The sequence below is a fragment of the Heptranchias perlo genome, chromosome 28 (genome assembly GCF_035084215.1).
Source record: "Heptranchias perlo isolate sHepPer1 chromosome 28, sHepPer1.hap1, whole genome shotgun sequence".
NCBI lineage: Eukaryota > Metazoa > Chordata > Chondrichthyes > Hexanchiformes > Hexanchidae > Heptranchias > Heptranchias perlo.
In genome coordinates this window covers 28,140,083-28,163,971 of record NC_090352.1, presented here as the reverse complement: position 1 = coordinate 28,163,971, position 23,889 = coordinate 28,140,083, and the positions used below count along the sequence as shown (strand labels likewise).

General features: G+C 40.2%; 1 protein-coding gene across 3 annotated transcripts in view; it reads left to right on the top strand.

Moving 5' to 3' along the window:
* The window catches only part of gosr1 (golgi SNAP receptor complex member 1), a 105,983-nt gene extending 101,230 nt beyond the window's left edge, over nucleotides 1-4,753 (top strand). For all 3 annotated transcript variants that reach the window (XM_068008279.1, XM_068008278.1, XM_068008280.1), the window contains exon 9: nucleotides 2,711-4,753. In XM_068008279.1, coding sequence (XP_067864380.1) covers nucleotides 2,711-2,835 — 125 coding nt within the window. In that variant the 3' untranslated portion in view covers nucleotides 2,836-4,753. The remainder of the gene's footprint in view (nucleotides 1-2,710) is intronic.
* Nucleotides 4,754-23,889: the final 19,136 nt, after the last annotated feature.

Sequence of the window (23,889 nt, the reverse complement as noted above, 5' to 3'; positions counted from 1 at the left end):
AAAACAAGTACTTTATACTTCATTAATCTGTTCGGCATAGCTGTGATGCATCAAGCTACTGCATTTTTTTTAATAAGAACTGGCTCAGTCGGCACAGCAACTAATTTTGTTGTACATTGTGAATCACATACATTCAAAGCAAAACATTAAAGATTCAGGGCAAATTGCATTAGATGCTTCACAAATAATTAATTTTCAAAAGTATGAATCTCTTGAATGGGAAAATTATATATGTTATGGCAAGTCACAATTTTACTATACAATGCCCCCAGTAATGTTCTAGACAAGCTTTTGAGTATAGATGTTAACTGCCATTGTTATTTTAACTAATGAGACAAATGCTCATGATTTTTTTTTTGATTTTTCTGCAGTAAGTATTTGGATATTGTTTGTCGTCAACCAGGATTCACTGATCACAGAGCATATTTCACTCAACAGGTTCTCGTGATCCGTTACCCTGCCTATTGCCTATCTCTTTAAATGGTAATGCCTGTTTTGAAGGCTATTAATTTTTTTGTTAAACACACATCTTTGATTGCAGAATTATTTAAAAAGACAAAAAAGTAAACTTTGATGTTTCACTTTTGCAGGTAGCATCTTTTAAGAATTGATTTTTGTCATTATTTAGCAATACAACAGCAACTTGTATTTATATAGCGCCTTTAACATAAGAAAATGCCCCATGGCATTTCACAAGAACATAATCAAACAAAAATTTACACCCCGAACCAAAGGAGGAGATATTAGGAGAGAAATGTAGAGAGGCAAAGAGGTTTAGGGAGGGAATTCCAGAGCTTAGAACCTAGATGGCTGAAGGCACAGCCGCTAACTCAGGGTCACTAACTATTTAACCAGTTCCACAGATTGATTAACACAGTCAGACACCTTTAATGAGTCTGGAATAATATTGGACTCTTCAATTCCCGGCTCGTTTAATGTTCTCATTTGAATACTTTGGAGATGCTGATATCAATTTTTGTTATTGTAATCCTTTCTGACAAGGCCCTAGCAGGAGGAAATAATGAGTTTTTATCAGTGGGATACTCCTGGAGAACACATCCCTAATATCAAGAAATTATTTGGAGAAGAAAAGCACACACAGATTTCAGCACAACAGTCTGCTATTAAGATCTTACTGCCAGGAGATATTATCAATTAGACAAAGTAGTGCTGTTGGTGCCTCTTTTTAAAAAAAAAAAGACTCCCGTACCTAATTATTTTCCCATTTTACACCATTGACTTTAGTGCAACTGATGTATAGTTCCACCAGTGATTTCTGAGAAAAATAAAACTGCTTTCCATTGAGCAATGCTTCAGTTTGTATATTCTGAACTAAAAGTTGCTTGTCTCCTCAGTCAAGGAGACCCTATCTTACCATGTGGAGTTCAAGCCTGAATAGGTTGGCTTTGGCTGAAATAGGCAGGTCCTTTTGCTGGCGCCCATGCTTGGAACATTGTGCCCCATTCCATTGACTTGCTGGTTTCTCTGACATTGTGACTGATACCAGTAAATCATGTTTTTGTAGTCTTTGTCCGATTTACATTATATGCCTGTGATATCATTTGTCACTAGATTGTTCGTAACAAATACAAGAATTTTAGGAAACAAAAATACAGAAACGTAGAAAATAGGAGCAGGAGTAGGCCGTTCGGCCCTTCGAGCCTGCTCCGCCATTCAATACGATCATGGCTGATCTCAATACCATATTCCCGCTCTCTCCCCATACCCCTTGATACCTTTTGTGTCTAGAAATCTGTCTATCACCTTCTTAAATATATTCAGTGACTCACTTATATAACTCACTTAAGTCAATATTGTGACAGTAATGTGCTTACTGCTTTACTGGAACACAGTACATGCTAGTATTAGCTGCACACAATTTGAAGTTGGAGAATCCAGATTTAATTTAGTCACATCAACCTCTGAACTGTGGAAAATGTACGAGATTAGGTCATTATATTCTTTTGAAGCCTAGACAGACGTGAAGAAATTCCTTTGGTGAAAGGTGCTTGGTGCACAAATTCACAACACAGTTTGCCCATAGAACAGAATATTTTCACAAAAGGTTAAGGTCAGAGCCATGGCAACATGTCCACATACTGAAATCTCAAGCAAACCTCCAGCCGTACTCAAAATCCTCTTGAAATGTTATTGTGTTTTATAGCGACAGGCATATTTTGGAGGGAGTCAATGACATTAGCTCTAGCTCCAAATAAGTTACAAGGAAAGTCTGGAATTTTTTTAAAAAAAAATAAATCTCTGATCAATTCATAATTCATGCAGAGTGTTCTATGAAGTGAGTAGTTGAGCCTTACAAACCAGTACGGCTCGCATTTTGATCTCGGGTCTGATAAATCAGAGATCTTGGTTAGAAAGATGAAAACAAGCCAGGATACCCACTTTCTGATCCCTGGTGGAAGGATCAATATGGGGGCATCAGATGAAGATATGATTGGGCTTGGTTGTGATTCTCCTGCAGTCAAATAGTTGTCAACACTTAAACATCCAGTGTCGTACATGAAGCACAGTCACACCATAGAAAGCTTGGCATCCATTGAACTATACCCCATCAAGGAATTTGTGCCTTCAGATAAGGAGAGAAAATGGGTGGTAATGACGTTCTGAACCCTTATTATTGCTTGATATGTTATGACATTATTTTAATAAATCAAAAACAATATTACTTTAGGTTCTTTAACAACAATTCCAGATCGATTTCCTGCCATTAACAGCCTGGTTCAGAGGATAAATTTGAGGAAGCGCAGGGACACGTTAATTTTGGGAGGTGTTATTGGCATTTGTACTATCTTATTGCTACTGTACGCCTTTCACTGATGAAACATCTCCATAAGATGTTTCCACAGCTACAAAGCACTGAGGAGGGAGGGGGAGCTCGTGGTCTCAACCTGCATACATTGGCTGGATTGCTAGGCTGAAGGATTCAGGTTACACTGGAATGCTTTAAAGGAGTATTCCTTTGGGCCACAGTTGCGTGATTGGTTTATGATCAAATGTAAAACCTCATTTTTTTTAAGTAACTATGCTCTTGGAATATATAATTTTGCAATACAGCACGTTGATGTAAACTTTCACAGAGTTGTAGAACGTGGTCTGTTTTGCCTCTCTTCTTCCTCCATTATCCAGATAGTAAATTACTGTCTCATTTATGAACAATTATAAAGTTAGATTTAAAAGTAAACTCTGTTCTTTGAATCATAAGTGTATGTATCCAAAATATATCTATTTAAGAGCATATATAATTTGTACTTAAAAATACTTCCATACAGCAAGTGCTGCAGTGCATTTGTGTACCAGTGTGCTATGCTACACAGTGGTAGGACATGGGTTTGTTCCTTTTGATTTCTTCACATGCCCAGTTTCTGCTCTCCTCTGGGAGAAGTACCCAGCTGGATGGTTCTTGATCCACCTCCAAGTGATTCGGTTACAAGGTAGCGTTGGCCGAGACCTGAGAGCAGATGCTTACCCATCCTCTTGGAAATGTGAAGAAGATGTAGAGAAAAGAAAAGCAGGAAAATAGAGGGGGCGGGGTGTTAAATTAAATGTCTGTATACATCCATTCAATCATAAGTTTTGAATTTTGCAGCAAGACTCCTGACCAATTTCCAAGTAGTTGTCATTTGGCCATGTCCACTGTTTGTGCAAGTATGTGTAATCTTGTACTTAATGATCTGGGATAATTTCCTAAACATATATACATACGTGCACAGTGCTTATTTATATCAATTTGTACTATGCCATTGAAAACTATGGTAATACATTGGAATAAGCTGCTGAAGCCACCTCCCATATACACCAAGCAGTCTCACTTCTCATTTTTTATTAAATATGGGTGCAGTATATTGAATGTTTTGGACTTCTCAGTAAAAATATAATTGCCAAAGCCTACTTTTAAAAAGAAAGAAACCACATAACGTTAGAATATCTGTACTAAGAACCAACATCACGTCAATGGAGATTATCTGTTAGCTTTGTGTTTGTTTCAGATACTTTGCGGTGAGGTTGTGATTGGCCCTTTATTCCATTTTTTTTTAAATCACGATACATTTATTCACAAACCACTAACTGTGGCCGTACTAATGATTTCCGGAGAATATGACAAACTGTCAACTCATATTAAGAGGAAGAGTCTGTTTCTATTCCTCAGATTGAGGTAACCAATTCGAATGTTATGGTTCAGAGTTCATGCAGGCACAAACTCAATGCTTGGAAATATGAATCATTCCAATAGAGTGTCCAGAAAGGAATAACACTTTTTTTTGTACATAATACTGTCTTTTGGATATGGGTTATGATCTATTTACCATGGCATCCTTTATGAATTAACTTGACACCATGGCAACCAGAAGTTGACTGGCTAATTGGATCATTCAAATTCAGATTGTTCAATTGAATAGCTAGATTTTTGTTTACCAGACTGTTGAGTTGATCCATATAAAAGGTGCAGTTTTGCCCTGAGATGGAGTTCACGTAGCTGCTGTGTTTTTTGTTTATTTGTTCAAAGCTTTTGATGTCAAAAACCTTATTCATTTCTCAGATGTTTCCCCATCTCTCTTTCCCCTCCCTCTTCCTCCCTCCCTGTTGCTTCTTTAAATGCTTCTGGAAATTTTGTTAATGTCAATTTTAATAATCTTGTAAAATAATTTTCAGTTCTCTGCTAATGTGCATTTTCTGCATTGTACAGAGGAGCTCTGACTGTGTATGTAATTTGTTAATAAATTAGAATCCTAAGTGATCCTGCTTGCTAGTGTTTTACCTTTATATATGAGATCCTGAAATTGCTATTAAATCTTAACGGAGTCTTTGTTACCATGGTTACTGACTGTAACAACTCATTCTTTTCCCAGAAAGAATGCATTGATTTTGTACAGCTACATCAGATTTTACCACTGTCCGTACCCCCAGCAAATGTTTTACCTCAACCTTCAGATGGTGGTGTTGTAGGGAAAATCGTATTCCAAATAGTCAGTATTTCTTTAATTATGTGCCTGACCATTAATCATAAACTCAGAATACGTTTCAAACAGACCAAACTGGCTGCTGTTAGTGCCTTTCTGATAACTTCACCAAAATCGAGCTTAGTACTCCAGTGAAACTTAATTGGCGTTAGAGGTTCCAAACTTAGTGTGTTCAGTTTCACTTTGATCATCCCTCCTCCCAAAAAATTGTAACTTGTTCTACTCTCTTTCTCTGACCACTCTGCACTCTCATCAACGTTACTGCATGTCAGATGCAATTTATAATTGATCCTTGGAGCTGGTGAAAGTTTTCTGCTGTTTTACTTATGCTAGGGAGTTTGAGAAAGTTTGTAGATAAGCGAAAGACCAGATAGAGGAAGAACAGGGTTAATGGGTATGTACTCAAATTAGAAGGAAGTGACTAGTGGTGTCCCACAAGGATCTGTGCTGGGGCCTCAACTATTCACTGTATTTATTAATGACTTAGAAAACATAATAGGGAGCCATGTATCCAAGTTTGCCGATGACACATAGATTGGTGGCATAGTAAGTAGTGTAGAAAGGAGCATAAAATTACAAAGGGACATTGATAGATTAAGTGAGTGGGCAAAACTGTGGCAGATGGATTTCAACGCAGGTAAGTCCATTTTGGACCAATAAAGGATAGATACGAATATTTTTTAAATGGTGAAAAGCTAGTAACAGTGGAGGTCCAAAGAGATTTCGGGGTCCATGTACACAGATCACTAAAATGTAGTAGGTGCAAAAAAATAATTAAAAAGGCTAATGGAATGTTAGCCTTTATAACTAGAGAGCTAGAATATAAAGGGGAGGGAGTTTTGCTACAACTATACAAAGCCCTGGTTAGACCACATCTGGAGTCCTGTGTACAGTTCTGGGCACTGCTCCTTAGGAAGGATCTATTGGCCTTGGAAGAAGTGCAGTGCAGATCTATGAGGAGAGATTACATAAACTAGGCTAGTATTCCCTGGAATATAGAAGGTTAAGGGGTGATTTGATTAAGGTTTTTAGGATTTTGAAAGAAATTGAAAGGATAGATAGAAACTTTTTCCACGAGTGGGGGAGTCTAGATAAGGGGACATAACCTTAAAATCAGAGCCAGGCCATTCAGGAGAGAAGTTAGGAATCACTATTTCACGCAAAGGGTGGTAGAAGTGAGATCGATAGATTATTGCTAACCAAGTGTATTAAGGGATATGGAGCCAAGGCGGGTGGATGGAGTTAGGATACAGATCATCCATGATCTCATTGAATGCCGGAACAGGCTTGAGGGGCTAAATGGCCTAGCCCTGTTCCAATGTTCCTAACTGTTCAAACCCACTGTTCTTCCTCCATCTGGACTTTTGTTTATGGACTTTTCCAACCTCCTTAGCACAGTGGATTTGAACAATGTTCTTTCACCTGGATTCTCATCTTTCTCCCAGCAATAAATGAAATAAGTGTTGCCAATCTCAACCCAATTCCAAATGGATGCAGATCCATGGCACAAAAACAGCTCACACTCTGGCACCAAATTGGCAATGTCATTCAAACTAAAGCATGGAAAGATGCAAAAATTGGGTATACTTTGTGTAGTACAAATAAAATTTGTAGTGCTTAAAATTCGTCCAGTGGTTGTGGTAAACTGTGATCACACCATGAATCAGTGCTGGTTTCATTCATTTTCCTGAGGAAGGTTTTATACAGGTATTGGGTTGTAAAGATAAAAATATAACTAACCTACCAGAACATAATTAGATTTTCTCAGTTTAGAGAGATCCAATTTTCTTATCAGTTTCTAGGTCCATATCATTACTGGATATAGTTTCCAAAAATTACCCCTCCCACTATCCAATGTCCCTCTTCGATTTTGACATCACAGCAGCATGCTACATCAGGTGTGGTATCCTGGATACAGGAACAAACTGAGAAGAACTGTAGTGACTGGAAGAGAGAGGTTGTGATTAATGATTGTGATCATTTGAAATTGTTTCAATATTTTAATATAAAATAGCAAATGCCAGAAAAATAATTTAATCTCACAAACAGTGATGAGGAATGGAGAGGTAGTAGCAGTTGTGTCGTCTTCAGTGGCATGAGCGAACACCTTTAAGCCAATATGTCAAGACAAAAATGAAAATTACAACTTGACTGGCAGAAAACTACAAATGATAGGGAAAATAGCCAGGATTGAGATCAGGTGCATTTAACATTTGTGGATGTGTGTGCATATTTGTTGCAAATAACTTTCCCAGCAGTGCTGACAACTGTTGCCATATCAACTATCCAGACCATAGGTCATTTCGATAGATTTTATTTTAACAGTTTTCTTGCATAAAAAGGAAAAGACGAAGAATGAGAGAACCAGAGATGGCTAGAGAGGCAACAATGAGAGAAAATGTATGTGAGCCATTCAGAGACTGGAGTGGAAGCCAAATGAAGACAGAGAGAAAGAGACAAGGGGAACCAAAGAGGGAGAGTTACAGCAAGAGACTTTTTTTAACCTTTGTCCATGACTGATGCTATGGGAGATGAAGTATATTGATGCTCTATACAATTTAATAAATCAGCACTGCTGATCAGATCTAATGGTACAGGCATGGAAGTTAAAAGCCCTTTTGTCAAATGTAACTACGAACAGCCTCACCTTTGCCAGGTAAGAGAAATGGCAAGTATGCTTAAATTAGTATTTTTTTAAAAAAAGAGTAACACCCCAGACTTCACTTAGCAGCTTTATGTCATCTCAGCAGCTCAACGTGTCACTATATCCTAATGTACTCCAGATTCTCCCATCTTCAATTTATTGCAGTTACATTTGACATCCACATGTTTTCCTTTATTTCCTTAATTTCCTTAAGGTGCAGCTTGTGTTAAATTTTACACAGGAGGGCACTTTGATTTATTAACGGTTTGATTAATTCAAACCTAATTCGGGCATTTAGCCTCTTCCAAGTAGTTGCTGTGGTTGCTAGAATGTGTTGTATGGTGTCACAAGTTTGACAAAATACAGATGAGCCAGCCCTCAAGTTGCATGCAGCACATTTTAAATAAAGCACATATTTATATTATCAAAAGTCTTGCACGTAGCACACACTTGCTGTAAGTGTCACACTTACTTCAAGTAAGGCTTTCCCTGTCATTCTTGGTTAATAATACAACTATTGTTATAAAACAGCTTATCCTCTAACTCATGATAGGCAAAGCCATGGAAGATCTGCTAATGATTCAATAAATTTATAAGATTTGAATTCCGACAAAACATTTTTAATGAGACAATGTGTCCTAATTTGCGACTGAAATACAATTAAATATTGCTTTTTTCAGTATAACAGTCTTTTATTAAAATGTTAATTATTGCTTGCGATTGGCAAGAGAATTTATCGATTTTCTACATCAGGTTTTCAAGGAAACCTGTTAACCAACAACTAAAATTTAAATAGATTTTTAAAAAGCTTGGGTTTTCAAATTTTAAAAAATTCAAAACAGATATTAGTGCTTACTCCATCTGCAGTATTTGAGGGGCACAGCTTAGAGAATATAGTACGTTTACCTCAAATTTTAGCTTGAATCCAGCTGAGCAAGATGATGAAAGCCTCCTCTCTCATACCTGCTAAGGGTCCAAATTGAAATGAGCTTTGATGGTGCCAGTTGAACTCTCAAAACCCATTCATAGCTCAGCACTGATTTGGATAAGTGGTGCAGAAATGCCACACTTGTCAGGAGGAGTTGAAGCTGCACTGTTTTAGCAGAGCGTGGGGGAAATCTACATTACATTTGAGTACATGATGTTGTCACTGGATGAAAAATTGAAAAAATGTGCCAATCTTCATCAGTATCATCTCTCACTTTGACATTTTTCCAATTTCTTCATTATCTGGTACATTCAGCCTGTATTTAAGCCCATTTCAAAAAAGAACAGTATTGAAGGAGCAAGTTCTTACTAGCTCCTAAAATTTTACATTTCTGATGCCTTCATTTAGCTAGAAATACACAGCAGGTAAGTCAGTATCTTAAGGGGAGAGCTTAACATTTCAGATGAGACCAGCTTCAGCACAGAAATTGTCTTAGTTTGCATGTTAATTACTTTTCCAAACCAATGGCATTAAATTAAGTTTGGATTTAAAAAATAGTATCAAATTTGACATCTTATTGTTTTGAACATGCTATTTTTTTAAATGAAAGTAATTTCTCTAACAAAACAACGTCAAAGCCAAGCTTTTATCTTATGTTCTAATTGCTGCTCTGAGAACTTGGAACAGACGATAAAAGCTTCCAGCTGCATTATGCATCAAACTGGATGTGGGAGTTTATTTTATATAAAAGAGAGCCAAGAATATTTGTGAAAGCCAACATTGTCATCCTGAAGATTTAAATTTTAAATTTGCTTTGTGTTATCTATTACTCATTATAATGCTACAGACTGCATATCTGTATTTGATATATGGTGAGATGTGCTGCACTGATTTAATAGATTTAGGAATTTATTCTAATTTTCTGTTCACCAAGGGATTATGTTTAATAAACTAGCCTTGTATAAATGGAGAGCTTACTCGTGAATGAATTTATGTAACTAATATGTTAACCACGTTGATAATCGCTTATATCATTGTATTTTATGAGAGAATTAAATTTAATCATATGATAAAATTTTAAAACTATTGTTTGATTTGCCGCTAATATTGTGTAATAAAACATGAATATGACCCAAGCAATCAGATTGTGTTTAAAATCTGTTCAAAGCTTGTTCCTAGTGTGTTGCAATATTTATACATGAAAAAAGTTTCTTCACTTTCCTTTTATCATAGAATCTTGCAGCGCAGAAGGCCCATCGTGCCTGTGCCAGCACTTTGAAAGAGCTATCCAATTAGTCTCGCTTCCCCCTGGCCCTCCAATTTTCTCGCCTTCAAGTATTTATCCAATTCCCTTTTGAAAGTTACTATTGAATCTGTTTCCACCAGCCTTTCAGGCAGTGCATTCCAGATCATAATAACTCACCGCGTTAAAAAAAAAGTTCTCATCTCACCTCAGGCTCTTTTGCCAATTGCCTTAAATCTGTGTCCTTTGGTTGCCAACCCTTGTGCCATTGGAAACAGTTTCTCCTTATTTACTCTATCAAAACCCTTCATGATTTTGAACGCCTCTATTAAACCTCCCCTTAACCTCGTCTGCTCTAAGGAGAACAACCCCAGCTTGTCCAGTCTCTCCACATAACTGAAGTCCCTCATCCCTAGTACCATTCTAGTAAATCTCATCTGTACCCTCTTGAAGGCCTTGACATCCTTCCTAAAGTGTGGTGCCCAGAATTGAACACAATACTCCAGCTGATGCCTAACAAGCGATTTATAAAGGTTTAGCATAACTTCAATGCTTTTGTTCTCTAGGCCTCTATTAATGAAGCCCAGGATCCTGTATGCTTTCTTAACAGCCTTTTCAACTTGTTCTGCCACTGTCAAAGATTTCTGTATGTAACTCCCCAGGTTTCTCTATTCCTGCAACCCCTTTATAATTGTACCATTTAGTTTATATTGCCTCTCCTCATTCTTCCTTCCAAAATGCATCACTTCACACTTCACTGCGTCAAATTTCATCTGCCACGTGTCTGCTCATTTCACCAGTCTATGTCCTCCTGAAGTCTCTTACTATTCTCATTGTTTACTACTTTTCCGAGTTTTGTGTCAACTGAAAACTTTGAAATTATGCCCTTTATACCCAAGTCCAGGTCATCAATATATATCGAAAAGAGCAGTGGTCCTAATACTGACCCATGGAGAACACTACTGCATATTTCCCTCCAGTCTGAAAAACAACCATTCACCTTCGAACTCTTTGCCAATTTCATAACCGTGCTGCCACTGCCCCTTTAATCCAATTTTCGCACCTCTCTGACATCACACCATACCCAGGCGGTAGAGCAGGCACAAGACCTCCTCTCTGGTCTCTGCTTATACCATTTTGAGTCAACGCACCATGATCACAGTCATAGAGGTGTGGAAGGAGCAGACACCTGAGTGGAGTAATTCAAATGGATATGTGGGAAAGATGGGCAAGGATTTGGGAAGCAATAACACGTTCAAGGACTTTGAAGAAGAAAGGGAGGTTGGAGGTAGGTGGTAGTTGACAAAGACAGAGGGTTTGAAAGTGAGCTTTTTAAGGTGGGGGGGGTTATGGTGATGATAGCGGTTTTGAAAAGAATGGAGCCATAGCAGGGGGAACAACTGGGATGGAAGAGAGTAAATGTTTTGCTGGGGTGGCGATGGGAGAGTAGATGAATTGACAGCTGCAGAAATATTGTGTTGAATTGAGGGCTAAAGGCTAGGCAGTGGGAGTATGAAAATGCAGTTGTAAAATACTTGGGGGAGAGATTTTTCCAACGTTAGACGCAAGAAGAAGTCGGTTGAAAGGGGTTAGGGGAATGTGATTGGTGAGGGATACAAGTAAGTGGTCAGATTTGTCCTTGTAATTTATTGATACCGTGGGAGTAGAGAGGCCACATGAGATAGCAAGGTCAAGTGGATGGCCTGAATATGGGTAGGAGAGTTAAATATGGAGAGAGGTTTAGGGAGGGCAGTAAATTTAGAGGAAAGAAGGCAATGGGGACAGAGATTGGTGATTGAAATCACTGAGGTTGAAGAGTTGCTGTACAGAGGGTGAGGGTGGAAAGGAGGGAGACTATCTCAATTAGAAACTGAGGGTCATCCAAAACTCTGCTGCCCGTATCCTAACTCGCACCAAGTCCCGTTCACCCATCACCCCTGTGTTCGCTGACCTACATTGGCTCCCGGTCCAGCAATGCCTCGATTTTAAAATTCTTATCCTTGTTTTGAAATCCCTCCATGGCCAACCCCCCTCCCTATCTCTGTAACCTCCTCCAGCCCTACAACCCTCCAAAATCTCTGCGCTCCTCCAATTCTTGCCTCTTGCGCATCCCCGATTTGAATCGCTCAACCATTGGCGGCTGTGCCTTCAGATGCCTCAGCCCTGAGCTCTGGAATTCCTTCCCTAAACCTCTCTGCCTCTTTATCTCTCTCTCCTCCTTCAAGATGCTCCTTAAAACCTATCTCCTTGAGCAAGCTTTTGGTCACCTGTCCTAATATCTCCTTATGTGGTTCAATGTCAAATTTTGTCTGATAACATTCCCGTGAAGCACCTTGGGATGTTTTACTATGTTAACAGCACTACATAAATGCAAGTTGTTGTTTTGGTCCGGCTTGCTGGGTGGCAGGGGAGTTACCATGGACAATGGGGATTTTAAAGGCGAGGTAAGAAGGGTGGGACAAAATGAGGTGCTTAAATGAGGTGAAGATGCCAGACCAAGGGGGAAACCAAGGTGTGACATAATGATGATAGCTACACCATCACCACAGTGGTCTGGGTGGGGCAGGTGGTGGAAAGTGTAGTCGGGGTGAGAGGCTTTTGTAAGGGGCAAGGCGCTGCCTTCGTGAGCCAAGTTTCATTCAAAGCCAGAATATCAATACAATAAGGTCGTGGATGGCAAGGGCCTGGTTCACGAGTGAATGAACGTTCTGGAGAGAAATGTGGAGCGGGGCGGTGACTGATCCACTAGCAGTCCAAGGAGAAAGTGGTGGGTGGGGTCAGTGGGATGGGAAGGAGCTTGGCAAGGTGCTGGGTGGGTAGGTCAACAAAAGAGGAGAATGGGGCCGTTGGAGGTGCTACTCAGAAAGGGGGTGTGATGGGTGCCTCGAGAGGCTCTTTGGAGAATACCAAGCGAGGCATAGAGGTTAGCAGTGGGCTTATTCAAGGGCGATTCAAGCCTGAGACAGCGATAGGCTGGCAGAGGACTAGTGATGGGTTGCGGTACGGATTAGGAGAGCAAAATACCCAAGATAGGAGAAATGAAAGGTGGCATGTCTAGGTAACAGCAAGGGGAACAAACAAGAGAAAAGGACCCAAGAGGAGACCGGAAGAAATGATAGAAGTAATGGATTTGGTCTGTGTGACAGCCAAAATGTACACATGAACGAACACAGAGAATAAAGGCATTGCAGAGCTAAGACGAGACGTTCTGGTCATAAACAGAGGACCCGCCCTCTTAGTCCAAGTGCCTGGTATCAGATGGATCAAAAATTGTTACACTCAGTAAATGTTCCAATAAAATGTTACAATACCTAATTAATCTACTGTCAGCCCAAAGGTGTAAAACTTCACTGAATCAACAAATACTAAAGCACAAAACTAAGCAAGCTCACAAATTCAACAGAAGTTGTCCTTTTTTTAGTATGTCTTCCTTTACTGGGTAAAAGCACCATTCTCTGGTCTGTGCTGATTTCCCCAATGGTTTACTGGGTAAAGAAACCAATGCTTATTCTGTGCTGATTTCCCAGATGGTTTACTGAATGCAGGCACCGAACCCTGGTCTGTGCTGATTTCCCTGATGGTTTACTGAGTGCAGGCACCCAACCCCGGTCTGTGTTGGTTTACTGAGTGCAGACACCGAACCCAGGTCTGTGCTGATTCCCTGATGGTTTACTGGGTCAAGGCACCAATCCCTGGGTTGTGCTGCGATGTTCCAGTGACAAAGCACCTATGGTGCACACAAGTGTCTCCAATCCTTTCATGATGCAGACTTCCAGTATTTCCTTAATATATACTGTTCCCAAAGGATGACAGCAAGCTTTTGTTTGCTACCTCTTCCTAATGGTACAGCTGAGATTGGGATCTCACCTTGTAATCTGTTACAAATAAACTGTCTCTTATCGCTGTGTGGCACAGTGTATTGGAGGAAATGGCAGTCATTAAACAATGAGGAGTTACCTTTAAAATGAAATCTAACCACTGTTCAGATCTATCACTGTTAAATCAATTATATTTGCTTGCGCCAGGAAGTTTAAATAATTTTTACTTTTCAGGAAATGGTTAATGGCTTTTATGAAATCAATTTACCAGTTATAATTATAGTATTTGGTTTGAAACGTGTAGCAACTAAATTGCATTAAGAAAATTGTAACATTGCCTACTGGGAAAAAACTAATAATATGCTTATATAAGATTACAGTTCAATATATGGTTTTCCCATTAACTTTAACATTTGGGATGGAAGAACTATCTGCTTTAATGAGACCTAATTTCCAGCAGCTAATGAGCACTTCTGCAACAAGATGCACTTAAGGACATCCATTATATGAGACCTCTCCCTTCCCTTCCTAGATTTTTTCTCTGCATACTGAACAACATATAAAAAACATGGAACGGAAATTTACCATGGGAAAAGTTGACATAAAATGTGACCAAAAAACATGACAACATGAAGTAATGTTTTTAAGCAAGAAATACATGTAGACTTAAGATTTTTAATTATCTAATATATATATATCTCCCAACAGTTTTGAGAGATCTTTCAATCACATTTGAGCATGTGCAGTTTGTAGAATTTCCCAGCATGCAATCCGTGCAGCAACAGGATGTGAAAGCTGGATGGTTGTGTCTCTTCATCCTGTGAAGATTTTGAGAGTTTGCTTTCTCCAAAAGACTTTGAAAGAAATGGAAGGTTAGATTGGCAAGGATTTTATTTCAGGCAAGTCTATAATTTATTAATGGTCAACACGAGTGAACAGAAGCACCTGTGATTGTGTTTAACTGATTATTAAAAAAGGAAACAAAGAGATTGTTTAATCCTATTGAACATCAGTTAACATTTCTGAAACATTTTTGAGGCTTAAAGAATTTTTAATATTTAAAAACTTGGAGACTGCATAAACAGTGCTGTTTTTTGTTTATGGAAATTTATGTTTATTGAAGACTTTTTAAGTCAGCAAACACACTTACTGCACTAAATTTTTTGGGGATGGGGGGTGGTACCTGAGAGTGCAAAAGAGGCTTAGGATGGATCAGGAGGAGGCTGGTGGGTGGGAATACAGTGGGGGGAGGTTGGAACTTGATGGTTTGAAAAGAGCCAACAACAGTTTGGATCTCATTCTCCTGGCTTCCCCCTTCCTTCACAAGGCTGTCGCACCCTGCTCTCTGCTATATTGCCAGACTAACTTTCTCAAAATGCTCCAAAACCCCCTCAATCTTGTGGACCCCGCTACCCCTCTTCAGACTTCTCCCTTTTTCAATGCTCACAAACTGAGAGTACATTCACACCACTCCTCAATCCCAGAACTGCCCCATTCTTCTAGACCCTGAGACCTCCCTCCTCAACATCTCCAGAGCTGATGAACTGCCCCAGGGTTCCTGCAACCCTAACCCTAACCCTAATGCACGTCCTCCAGGACTCCCAGACCATGGAAAACATCCTCAAAATGCTGGCAGACCCTGAGACCCCATCCCATTACTGCTGGACCACAAGCTTGTGCTCCCAGGTACCAGAACCACCCCCAGTGCTGATGTCAGTGTCCCTGATAATACTTCTTGGCATAATACTCCTGTTCTGATAAAACTATGACGAGTGTGAAATTATATGTTGTGGTACTGCCTATTCATCATTGGGCAATTGTCTTGTTATATGATCTATTGAAATACATCATGCAACTTAATTGAACTTTGTAGGTTCCTTTTTTTCCTCATGAATCGCAAGAACTGTCCACGTTGTGATTATCATGTGATGTTAAGGATTGCAGTATGGATGGCACAACCATACTCTTAAACATAAAAGACTGTTATCTTCCAGCTTACTCTTGTGCCTGCATACATGAGGAAGATTAAATTGTATAGAAGAGAGAACTTCATGTTTGTTCGACAAAGATAAGTCACTAGATGGAAGAAATGACTTAGAGTTTCATACGCTGCATTCTCTAAATTCATCAGCCTCCAGTTGGATGGTCCTTGCTGATTCAGATGCTGTTAATTGAAAGTTGAATGTTCTTCCCCTCTGATCATAATTGGAAAACATTATATACAGTAGAGCCTGGTCTGACTTGAGTCAGCCAAACATCTCCGGTTATTTTACACATATAATACATTGTATAATAAATATAATGAAGGGGATGGCCATGTTTCTTCAATGTTAGGTACAAAAAGAAAACCTAAAGCTCTGAAGCAACATTAAAACATCTCCAGTGGTAAGCGACACTAGAATAGCCACAAAAAAGAGGGTACCAGATTGGTAAAAGAACAAAGTTAAATCTGCATGAAAAAAGTTCTTGACGAACTGTATTTTGTTTGAGCGAATTGATTAAATTGAAACCTAGAATCATGGCACATGAGCATGACACCATGATGAAAATGGCACTTTTTTCTCCCCAAATTCTGTTTTTCCAAACACTTTTCTTTATCACTGCATATCACACCCTCTCAAGTTTAATTAAATGGAATTCTGAAGTTTTGGCAAAAGATAGTTGTATAGGGATCAACTGACACCTTTAAAAGGGAGCTGGATTGATATATGTTGAGAAGTGGGATTGGGCATTACAGTAATATTAACAGCACTCCTTGATTTTTTTTTCAGTTGAGGTTGGGGAAAGAATTGTGTTCCTTAAATTAAATTTTATTTATGTAGCACCTCATCATGGCGTGCATGCATCTCAGAGCAGTTAATGTCCAATTAATCACTTTTGAAGTGTAGTTACTGTTATTATATCGGCAAACGCAGCAGCCAGTTTGCACATAACAAGATCCTACAAAGACCAGTTAATGTGTTTTTGATAGTTTTGGTTGAGGGAATAATAGTGGTCAGGACTGGGAGAATTGTCTGCTCTTCTTCAAGTAGTGCCACTATTACATCCACCTGAAAAGGCAGGTGGGGCCTTGGTTTAGCATCTCATCTGCTTCAACAATGTAGCACTCCCTCAGTAATGCACTGGAATGTCAGCCTACATCATGTGCTCAAGTCTTGGAAAGGTGCTTCAATCTCCTGCCTTAGCAGCAAGAGTGCTTCCAAGGTGATGCTTAAAGTAAGGGATTAATTGGTGGCAAGGAGGAGGTCCATGATAGAATAATTATACCATGGACTCTGGATGGAATGGGTTTGTGGAGCTCGATGACTGTTTCTCACTCCATTCTTTGTTTTGAGTCTGTAACAGGGAAGGCTTCATTTTGGCCTTTCGGTTGAAAAAGCCTACTGCAGAAAATGAAAAAAATCACCCAGAAAACCTTTGAACTTGGCCTGCCACACAGCTTCCTGGGCCTGTTCACAGTGAGCCGTTGTCCCAAACAGGATCAAGCTCCTGAAGTTCCGCCTAATTGCTATGTGAGGGTTTATCTCATTGCAGTGACTGCAGACAGAACCGTTCCCTATCGACAAAGTGTTGAATCACTATGGCAAATAGCCCAGTTAGATAAAACAACATACTCACCGAGAATATACCCAGATTAAGTCTTCATAATCTGGTCTCCATTTCTGCATAAACAGCACTTCCTTCTCCCAACACAAAACACTGCAACAAAATGCGACCGAGCAACTCACTCAACAAGAAGGACACGCAACTCAATTATCACAAGAACCTTTTTACCTGTATAAGAAGGAAACCAAAAGCAAACAGCAATCACCACTCATGTTAACAAATTGCAGGTATGATTCCTAAGCCACTCTTTAATGATCATTGCTGTCAAGCTCTTACCAGCTATAATGATACATCAACAATTTAATGTACTAGCCTTTGGCTACAATCAGTTGATGAATAATGTATATAGTTTTTTTATATATACATAAGATGGCAACAGAGGTGTGAGAGAGATTTCAGAAACTTGCTCCACAGCACCATTTTCCACTCTAAATGTTTACATAGGCAGTTTCAATGTTAAATGTTGACACAAAAGCATGAATAAAAATTGTGTCAATAGAAAGTGCATGCACACACAAGTCTTTATAAAAATATAATGGATCTACAATATGTAATGTAATTCAGCAGAGTGTAACTGAAGAACTATCAGTTCAAATAAAGATTCTGGCCTCCTTTATTTTAACTCTCCCCTGCTTTTCGAACAGACACAGACTTGTACTGGGATGCGGTTCCACGGATGCCAGTTGCCCTCATCCAAATGGCCTTTCTTCCTGTAGGAACCTGAATAGTAAATGTTGGTGGCTTATTTGATAGGGGGAAAAGGGAGAGCACAGCTGAGTCTGATCATAGCATGCACACACATGAACGTACTTCCAGAAAGAGACTGAACAGTGAGTAGGAGTGGGAACCCTGGCTGCCGCCTTCTTAGCCCAGAGCTGTATGACACCAATTGTAGCATTTCTACTGCCAGCTTGGTTGAGATCAGCTAACTCAATACAGACTGAGACTCAAACTTGAGCACTTTATGGTCTGTGGGAATCAGTAGCACATCAGGCACTATGTCTACAGCAAATAGACTTGCATTTATATAGCGCCTTTCACAACCTCAGATCATCCCAAAGCACTTTACAGCCAATGAAGTACTTTTGAACTGTTGTATGAAATACGGCAGCCAATTTGCACACAGCAAGGCAGCAAGGTTTTAGTGATGTTGGTTAAGGGATAAATATTGGCCAGGACACCTTGAAGAACTCTCCTCTTATTCGATACAGTGCCATGGGATCATTCACGTCCACCAGAGATGGGGCCTCGGTTTAACATCTCATCCAAAAGACGACCACCTCCAACAATGCAACACTCCCTCAGCACTGGGAGCATCAGCCTAGATTATGTGCTCAAGTCTCTGGAATGGGACTTAGACCCACACCCTTCTGACTCAGAGTAGAGAGTGCTACCACTGAGCAATAGCTGATACTAATACAGGTAGAATAGGGCAGAATATAGTTTAAAATAAGACATGGCAGTAGATCATAACATCATGTAAACAAAAATTGTTTTCTTTTGTTGAAGTTAGTGTGAAAGTATTGATGAAGATTATCAAAAGAAATACTCCCCAAGCTCCTAGATTTAGAAACTGTGATTCTTTAGCAGAATTACATGTCATTTATCAAAATCACGTAAATAGGTTGAATAGGACGCATGTTCCTCTGCCTTAGGGAGCTAGGAATCACATTAAAATGTGACGCACACTGGCAGAAGGCCAACTCTTGAGAGGATCTCAAGTGATGCAAAGTTGTGACAGTGATTGATGCTTTCCAGATCAGGCGGCAAGAAAAAACCCTGTTCATTTCAGTAATGATAATGCAGGTTACTGTGAAACACTATAATACGCTATAAATTGATACAGAATTCTTTGTTTTGGAGGGGAAAAGTATTTGATTATGTTGTGCATAATACTCAAAAATGAAAAGGTTTTTTTTCCTAATTTTAACTTGTATATAGTATTTTTATTATTTTGCTGTGTTCTGTTAAAATCTATGGTGATGCACCACCATAAAGCAACAATACAGGGTGCATGTAATGGAAGGTGCAGGTTCACTCCCATATTTTAGCCTCGCACCTGATCTCAGCTGTGGTGTGGTGGGGAATCACTGGGAGGAAAAGAAAAATCAGACAGTTATCATCAGGCCAATGTTACTTGCCTTTCAGCAGCTGGCTGAAAAATAGTGAGACCACAAAAAATGCAGAGCCTATCATCAACTGGACAGAGAGGCGAGAAAAAGGATAAAACTACAGGGGTCTCATACCTACAAAAAATTCAGAATAGGTCTCATAATTCTGCACAGTTTTTCACAAGAATGTGAAATAAGTTTGGATGAAGAAGGCTCTTGAAACTATTCAATCTCATCCTTCCTGAGTACCAACCCCACCACAGTCACATTACAATTTTAACATCCATCTGAACAAGCAGACAGGACATCAATTTATTAAATCACCTGGTGCTTATTAAATGTAAGGGGTTCAGATTCATACCATGTCTGTTGAGGGTATACGTGTAGTTTAGTAAAAGCACACTCCTTATTTCTAGTTTAAAGGTGTTTTTCTTAGAATTTTAATAGTTACAAAACATTAAATAATTGATGAAGAAATGCAGTAATTTACATTATTACTTAATGAGATCCTGCTGAACTCCCTTGTGCTGTCAGATAGCAGCTGGTCCCTACATCATTTCATAAGGGAGGTTGATCTCTGCAGATGAGTTCAAATTGGGTCTGACAAACAGTGCAGCTGTTAACTTCCCCAGTGAATTGCAGTGCTGTGGTTACAGGCAGTGTAATCTCATTCATTCCACAGGACCTATACCTGAGTAAAATGATAGGAAAACAAACTTGGGGATTCTGTTTGGTGGAGTGTTCACATTGGGAAACCCTGATCTTTAGTAAAGTGATGTTATTCCCCTCAATTTTTTCTGCCACCTCCTCCTCACCCGAAGCCCCTGCCCCTTTACTGGGGTTTGGTACTACAAGTGCCAGCCTTTGATCCCTTGCCCAAGTGGCTGTTCTTCATGGGTGGGCCTCAATGGTGCGTGTTGGTTATCACAGCCAAACCTGCTCCTGTTCTCACCTGACATCCACGTGTGTACTGACCAGCAGGGGCAGCACTCAGGAGTGTGAATCTTGGCTGACATTTCCTCTCCCACATTGGCCTAGGCCAATTGTCATACCACAACTACCACCCTGGTTGAGATCAGCTAACTCAACCTAGACCTCCCTGTACTATACTGGATGGTGCCTTCACCCACTCAAACATCAGGAGAGCTAAAGTGGAAGGTTTGTTATTTACATTCTATGTATCAGGGTTGTCCAAACTTTGGACTTTGTCAATCACATGGGGTGTGTACCTTTAAAGATTCAGACCACATTTAAAGTTTAAATCCATGCTCCCAATAATTTGCATTTATTTCAAGTTGTTGATACTTGCTGTTCCAATTTAGGATTTACTCTCCAACAAGGATACAGTGCTAAAAACAGACTTTTCTAAACCTCCAGGCCCACAGATGTTACAGGATGTAACAGCAAACAGGAAGGATAAGGTACAAATGGGATTCAGATACTTGGTCTTTGAGATCACAGATCAGACGTCCATATGATCAAAAGATTTTCATGAAAATCAAAATAATGTTTAAACAACAATGTAATAACAATTCTCAAATGGTGATAACTGTGATTACAAAACATTCAGCAGCGATAGTTTGAAGTTTGATTTTTTTTTTAAAAAGACGTAAAATCCTGAAACAAGCAAGATTCATAGAGCAAAAGCAAAATACTGTGGATGCTGGAAATCTGAAATAAAAATGGAAAATGCTGGAAACACTCAGCAGGTCAGGCAGCATCCGTGGAGAGAGAAACAAGAGTTAACGTTTCAGGTCGATGACCTTTCATCAGAACTGGAAGTAGTTGGAGATTAATAGTTTTTAAGCAAGTACAGAGCCAGGGAAAAGGGTGGGGTTGGGAGGGGAAGAACAAAAGGGAAAGCATGTGATAGGGTGAAGGGCAGGAGTGATTAAATGACAAAAGGGACGATGATGCAAAAGATTCATAGAGCTCTCCACACCAAGAAGACATGAGGAAAGTACAGTGGAAATTTTAACGATGTCATTGTTCTGAGATCATCATTTTATCTTACTGGATGACCCACACATCCTGTTTCATGCACCCTGCAATGTCTCAGTTTTGAAATCACCCCACGATAACATCAACAAGTTCCATCCCACCATCAAACTCACCATGGACTACTCCTCAGAATCAGTTTCTTTCTTGGACACACGATTCTCCATCAAAGATGGGCACCTCACTCTACCGCAAGCCCATGGACAACCTCACGATGCTCCACTTTTCCAGCTTCCACACTAACCACGTCAAAGAGGCCATCCCATATGGACAGGCCCTGCGAATACACAGGATCTGCTCAGACGAGGAGGAACGCGATGGACACCTACAGACGCTGAAAGACGCCCTCGTAAGAGCGGGATATGACGCTCGACTCGTCGATCGACAGTTCCGACGGGCCACAGCGAAAAATCGCATCGACCTCCTCAGAAGACAAACACGGGACGCAACCAATAGAGTACCCTTCGTCATCCAGTACTTCCCTGGAGCGGAGAAACTACGCCATGTTCTCCGCAGCCTTCAACATGTCGTCAATGACGACGAACACCTCGCTAAGGCCATCCCCATGCCTCCAATACTCGCCTTCAAACAGCCACCCAACCTCAAACAGACCATCGTTCACAGCAAATTACCCAGCTTTCAGGAGAACAGCGTCCACGACACCACACAACCCTGCCACGGCAACCTCTTCAAGACATGCCAGATCATCGACACGGATACCAACATCACACGAGAGGACACCACCCACCAGGTACATGGTTCATACTCCTGTGACTCGGCCAACGTTGTCTACCTCATGCGTTGCAGGAAAGGATGCCCCGGAGCATGGTACATCGGCGAGACCATGCAGACACTGCGACAACGGATGAACGGACACCGCGCAACAATCACCAGACAGGAGGGTTCCCTCCCAGTCGGGGAACACTTCAGCAGTCAAGGACATTCAGCCTCCGATCTTCGGGTAAGCGTTCTCCAAGGCGGCCTTCGAGACACACGACAACGCAAAATCGTCAAGCAGAAATTGATAGCCAAGTTCCGCACCCATGAGGACGGCCTCAACCGGGATCTTGGGTTCATATCACGCTACATGTAACCCCACCAGGGGAAAAAAAAGTTAGCTGTTTTTAATACAACTGGTCATTCTCTCTCTCTCTGCCTTTCGGGTCTCTCTCTCTCTCTCTGTCTTTGTAATCTGACTGCTTGTGTATTCGGTGGTCTTGGGTGTAATGTTCCCCTGTCTGAACACCAGCCACTCCTTTGATTGCTGTGGTTGCCTCTCATCCAAGGTGTGGTGACGGGCAGTTGGAAGGATTATCTGTAATCACCAGGCATTGTTCTGTGACTATATATGTGGTGCATTTGTGGAACCCTGCACTCACATGACGAAGGAGGAAAGCTCCGAAAGCTTGTGATTTAATATAAAGTTGTTGGACTATAACCTGGTGTTGTAAGACTCCTTACATTTGTCGACCCCAGTCCATCACCGGCATCTCCACATCATGGCTTATTTATGGGACACCAGTTACACAGTTTTCCTTACTTCCCCTTTACAGTGCAACTGATTCCTATAAACTGTTCTCATGTATTGGGGGACAGAAAATATTATTCAGAAGAGTAGCTGTTACTTTTAAGCTTAAAGGATTGATTAGCAACAAATATTTCAGTTGTAAAACTTTGAAAATACCCCCGGGTTTGATACTTTGAGTGACAGGACACGGTTAGCTGCTTTCATGTCACAGAGTTCCTCTTGTTCTATCCAAAAAAACTCTAATGCTGTTTCACAGCTAGATCATTCTAAATGTTGAAATGAGGAGTTAACTTTTAATTCATCACTCTCATTCTTTCACCCTATTGCTTTCTTTTGGTCCTGACAGATTTCACCAATGTAAAACTAGAAATTGAAAAATATTGTAAATTTCAGTGAGACAGAACGTCATGAATGAACCATTTTAAGTCAAAACTATCTTTGTTAAAGGAATTGTGCGCTCTTTTAATTATGTGTTTAACTTCCACCCACCGTCTCTAATTGTGCATTAGGATATCACTTTGGTACCTGTATCTAAGACATGCTCCAATTAAAGTGATACCAAATTTCAGATCTGTATTATCTTGGTCTATAGGCAGTACACTTTAATTGGATAACACCATGAAGAATTCACGCACAAGACCACCGCCCATACAGCTTCAAAAGTACATGAGTCCCCGTATAAGATGTGGGTCAGCCTTATTTCTAGCCGCCAAAGTTTCCATCTTCATGTTCAGAAATATACTATCTCTCTTTTTTTCTCATTTCAACCAGTTCTTTCCTGTCAGCTGTTGCTCCAAGCACTGGAATATTTAAATAACAGTTCTTTCTCTCGACTTCAGCATTGGCTCCCCTCATCCTGTAGCTCTCCTGCAGGTCTATCGGAGATTAAATCAGCTGCAGGAGCCTAGGCTTCAGTCAGGAACGGGGTGAAAAAGTTCCATTTAAATATGGCAGCGCTGAAGGAATAGAGCGGAGCAAGAGCTGATGGGAATGCACTGCTTTGGTACTACCCCTGCGACCACCACCTTTGGGAAAAA